Source organism: Petaurus breviceps, unplaced genomic scaffold (genome assembly GCF_028583685.1).
Source record: "Petaurus breviceps papuanus isolate PSGF00001 unplaced genomic scaffold, PetGlider_PUasm1.0 90977, whole genome shotgun sequence".
Classification (NCBI taxonomy): Eukaryota; Metazoa; Chordata; class Mammalia; order Diprotodontia; family Petauridae; genus Petaurus; species Petaurus breviceps.
The window spans coordinates 17,472,605-17,477,377 of NW_027187391.1; the positions used below are offsets into that span (position 1 = coordinate 17,472,605).

Genomic DNA, 4,773 nt, shown 5'->3' on the forward strand with positions numbered 1-4,773 from the left:
TCTCTCTCTCTCTCTCTCTCTCTCTCTCTGTCTCTGTCTCTCTCTCTCTGTCTCTCTCTGTCTCTGTCTCTGTCTCTCTCTTTCTCTCTCTGTCTGTCTCTGTCTCTGTCTCTGTCTCTGTCTCTGTCTCTGTCTCTCTGTCTCTCTCTCTCTCTCTCTCTCTCTCTCTCTGCTATTGCTTCAGCACCAAATGGAACCCAAAGTCCTAGGGAGAGAAAAAACAACCTTAAAAATAAACAACTTCCTGGAAATCTTGGTTCCAGAAATATAACTGGTTCCTTTTAATATATTCCTAAGATTGAATGTATTAAATATAACTGATTCTTTTTAATGTATTCCTAAGATTGAATATATATTTATAATGAATGTATGTCTCTCCAATTGAATTTCAAGTTCCTTAGGGTAAAGACTAGGTCTTATACATCTTGATATTCCTCTTAGGACACAAACACAGTGCTATGCTTGGTAAATATTTATTGAATGAATGAAAGAAATGTGAAAAAATAGAGTAGAAGTATTTCTCTTTAAGAGCTATTTAAGTGTCTATTTGGTGCCTGGCTACCATACATTATTGGATATTAGTGTGTTATTTTCTTTGAAATCTTATGTCTTTAGATTTTTCAATATGAGAAACTATGAATTTTTATATTAATAATTTTATTGGTAGTTGATATATTGGGCATTTTCTATTAAATTTTATGTCTTTACATAGTGATTTATTATTTTTCTTTGATATGCATGAGTGGCTGAGTTAATATTAATTTACAGGTGACATCTTATTACTGATTCTGCACATTTAGCAGATGGGAAGAATAGAAATGTGTAGATAATTACAGTGTGCCTAAGTTGTGAATTTTCCATACAGCCTAGAATCCCCTTAGCACATTAAAAGGATATGATTGCAAGCTGTTTGATGGTGTGACTAATCAGTTTGTTTTCTCTCCAACAGTGGAGTTGTCCAGACACTCAAGAAGGGGGAAGTTTTTTTGTATGAAATAGGAGGAAATATTGGTAAGACCAGGTTTTTCTACTTTCCCCATATGAGCTGACATTTATAATATTTGTTATTAGTATCTATAGAGAGAAATGGGTCAAGAATATAAAATAATATTTTAGAAGCTCCTAAGTCGTGGTTTTGTCTAGGATCTACTTACTCGTGGCTTTTTAAGAAGGAATCCTGGATGACCAAACCTCTCCCTTCAGACTCTGTGGGAACCACCATTACTCATAAATTCTTCTCCTAAATTTAATTTCAAATTCAGGCAAATTCCCTGCGACAGAGAAGACTCTCATGGTCTCTGGTGATGCAGATTTTCCAAATCCTACTTCCTCCACAAATGAATGACAGCTTACCTGTAGGAATGAGGCACTTAATGCCAAAAATGTATTTTTAATGTTATAATTTTTTTTTTTAAAGAAAGAAACCTGGGGGGGGGGGCGGCTAGGTGGTGCAGTGAATAGAGCACCAGCCCTGGACTCAGGAGGACTGTAGTTCAAATCTGGCCTCAGACACTTAACACTTCTATCTGTGTGACCTTGGTCAAGTCACTTAACCCCATTTGCCCTGCCTTCCCCCCTCCAAAAAAAAAAAAAGAAAGAAAGAAACCTGAAATGCTTCTGACTATAGTTTTCGTTATTGTTTGCCTAATATTCTATACATATTGGGAACTTATAACATTGTTTATGGAGAATGGAAATAGCATAAGTGGATTTTTAAAATCTTTTTTGTAATGTTTTATAGACATTTAAAAGAATTTAAGTATAAAAAAGATCTCTTTTATTCTTTAAAAAGAATAGCTTAACTTTATTTTTAAATTAAGAATATTAAAATGATTATGGAAAATGACTTAAAAAGGATATTTTAATTTTAAAGCAATGATTTTGAAACAACCTGCAGACCACTGGATTAGGAATCAAGAGACTTAGGTCAAAGTCTCATTTCTACTGCTGACTCATGATTTGATCATGGAGAAAGTCATTTAACTTCTCTGGGCTCACTTGTAAAAGGAGGACATTGAACATGTATGGTCCCTGAGTTCCCTTTCACCTTAAAAATCTATGATTTTATGAATCTATTCCAAATGAAAGCTTAATTTATGTGTTTGTGATACTTTAAAAAAGGATGTTGCCTGTAAATGAAGCAGTATCTCATTCTTAAAAATTTTAAAAACATTAGAAATTTAAAGTTAAAACCTTTCCCATTCTATTTTTGCAAAAATTAATCATCAGATACATAGCTATTTCCTTCTTGTTTAGGTAAAATTTTAAGTTTTTCATCTTTTCTCTTGGGAGTTAAGAATGACATATGGCATGTCCTATGAAAGGAAAGCTTCTGATGGACATTGGGAGAAAATATTATTGGAACTAAGGTGTTTTCAGAATTGTTGACCCTGAACTTTGAAAGAATCTCTTGAAACTCTTCATTTAAAATATCTCATCTTACTTCTTTAGTTTTTTTTTTAATACTAGTTATCCATAGATATTCTATGTGAATAATTCCTTTATTCATGTAGGTATATATACTAATTTATTTATTTACAGTTCTGCAATATTGTCCTTGGTAATAATTTTTGGGGATAAAGAAAATTAAATAAATGAATGAAATAAAAGAAAATAAAGAAAATGGGAAGCTGTTTTTTTTTTTTTTTTAAGTCCAAGGCTTCTGAATTAAGATGTGAAACTATCTTGTACCATGGAAACAACATTGACTCTAGAGTCAGGAGTCAAGATCTGGGTTCAAATTCCTCCTCTGCCACTTATTACCCATGTAACATTGGACAAGTGACTTAAACTCTGGCATCTCCTTCCTCATCAATAAAGAAGGGTTTGGATTAGGTGGCTTCTGAGATATCTTCTAGTTCTAGATCAATGATCCTAAGTTTAAAAGTAACATTGACATTTCCACCACTATAAATTGGTAACATATGTGTCTTTAATAGGAGAACGCTGCCTTGAGGATGATACGTACATGAAGGACTTATATCAACTCAACCCAAATGCTGAGTGGGTTATAAAGTCCAAGCCTTCGTAGAAGACTTACACACTGCAGGCAATTATGTGGACTAACTCAATGACAATTGTTGGATTGCAGAAAATAAAAGAAATAGTGGGATTCTTTTGTTATTCTAATATGCCCTACTATTAATTAATGAGTGACACTTTGAAGCCTAAAAAAAAAATAAATCTCCCTTGACTTTGTTCCCATTTGGCACAGTCCAAAGAATATTTTTCTTTTTTTTTAAATATGATTTGTGCTTCTGCCAGAATAATGGATTTTATTATTATTAGGAAACAAAAGTCCCTTGAGTGAGATACAAAGGAAATTAATTGGTTTGTGACCTATGTTATGTACTCTGTAACATGTGCTAGTTAGTGGAGGTTATTGGATTTAATATTATAGGAAAATGTATGTGTATGAATTCCCATGCCCCTTTCTGATCATATATACTCTGTACATTTTTTAAACCCATGAATAAGGATTACATTATTTTAAAAAAGGGTCTTTTTCTTTTTTTTTCTGATGATAATACATTCCAGATGTGACTAGTTATTAAGATAGTACATCTCTTAGAACCAGCTGACTTGAGTAGCACATTTTGGAATGTTAGAATGCTAATGTTCACATTAGTGAGACATTGTCTTAACAATTATTTGCTACTCCTGCCATATCACATGAGGTGATACAGAAATTTTTTTACATATATCTGACACGTGCACAGAACTCTATCCACTGTCAAGAAAATGGGATTGTCAAAAACTGCCAATTATCACTGAGCTGTCGAATACTACTGTTTGAGAATAAATAAAATATATCCACTCGAGGAATGGGATTATAGATAACAAGAGAGTGAAAGCCAAACCACTTAGAATGCTCTGTATTCCTTTAAATGGAATTTAAAGAATGGTAGCTGGTGCTCTGCATTGTCATAGCAGAATTAGAAATGTCTATGAGGTCATGTAATGCAGTAATGGTTGGAGAATGCATTCTATATAGTTGCAGAATTATAAAAGTCTTCTGGTTAGCATAATTCTAGTTGGTAGGACCCAGTGCATATGGGCAGGCTGATATTTGTGGACTTATTTGAAAAGTAATCAGAATAAATTTATTATATGTAGTGGAAAGTACCATTCACAGGAATTTTATTGCACAAACCATATTGTGACTAGAGATCTTGAGACTGTAATGTAAATAAGAAGGATCAAATGGAAGAAAAATGGTAAATATTTTATGAGTTTTGAGTGTAGTAAATAAAAGGCAATGTAAATGAGTAACTCAACAAACTGTGTTTATGACACTTTTTGGTAGGACTTAGGAAAATTTATACATTTTATCAGGGACCCTTGATGTCATTTTAATTAAGAGGAAAGTGTTGTTAAGAAGAAGAGTTGTGAATTTTCAGCATATAATTACAAAAGCATCCTGTGGATATGATCGCTTAAATAACTGTGGTGATTTCGTGCCATTTCTCTTTTTTATTATTTAAATAAGATCTTTTATAATTAAATGCATTTTTCTTAATCTATCTACTCTCTTGAATTATTACTTCTAATTGTATGAATGCATGAGTCATGCTTAACCAAAAAGGCTATAATTGTTAATTTTTTTTTTTTTTTTAGTTTCAGATGATTTCCACTCTTCACTGGCCATTATGTAACTTTCAAAGTGGAAAGACATGTGGGAGACATAAAATTGTTTTCTTTCTTGTTTTCCCCTCTTGTTGACTTCTCTCCTTTAACAGATTTCAATGGAGATTTTACCATATGCCTGATTTT

At 32.6% G+C, this 4,773-nt stretch overlaps 1 protein-coding gene across 1 annotated transcript in view; it reads left to right on the forward strand.

Annotated features, from left to right (window-relative positions):
- The window catches only part of ARHGAP18 (Rho GTPase activating protein 18), a 182,710-nt gene extending 178,187 nt beyond the window's left edge, over positions 1 to 4,523 (forward strand). The window contains exons 14-15 of the mRNA XM_069077434.1: positions 950 to 1,011; positions 2,940 to 4,523. Coding sequence (XP_068933535.1) covers positions 950 to 1,011; positions 2,940 to 3,031 — 154 coding nt within the window. The 3' untranslated portion in view covers positions 3,032 to 4,523. The remainder of the gene's footprint in view (positions 1 to 949; positions 1,012 to 2,939) is intronic.
- Positions 4,524 to 4,773: the final 250 nt, after the last annotated feature.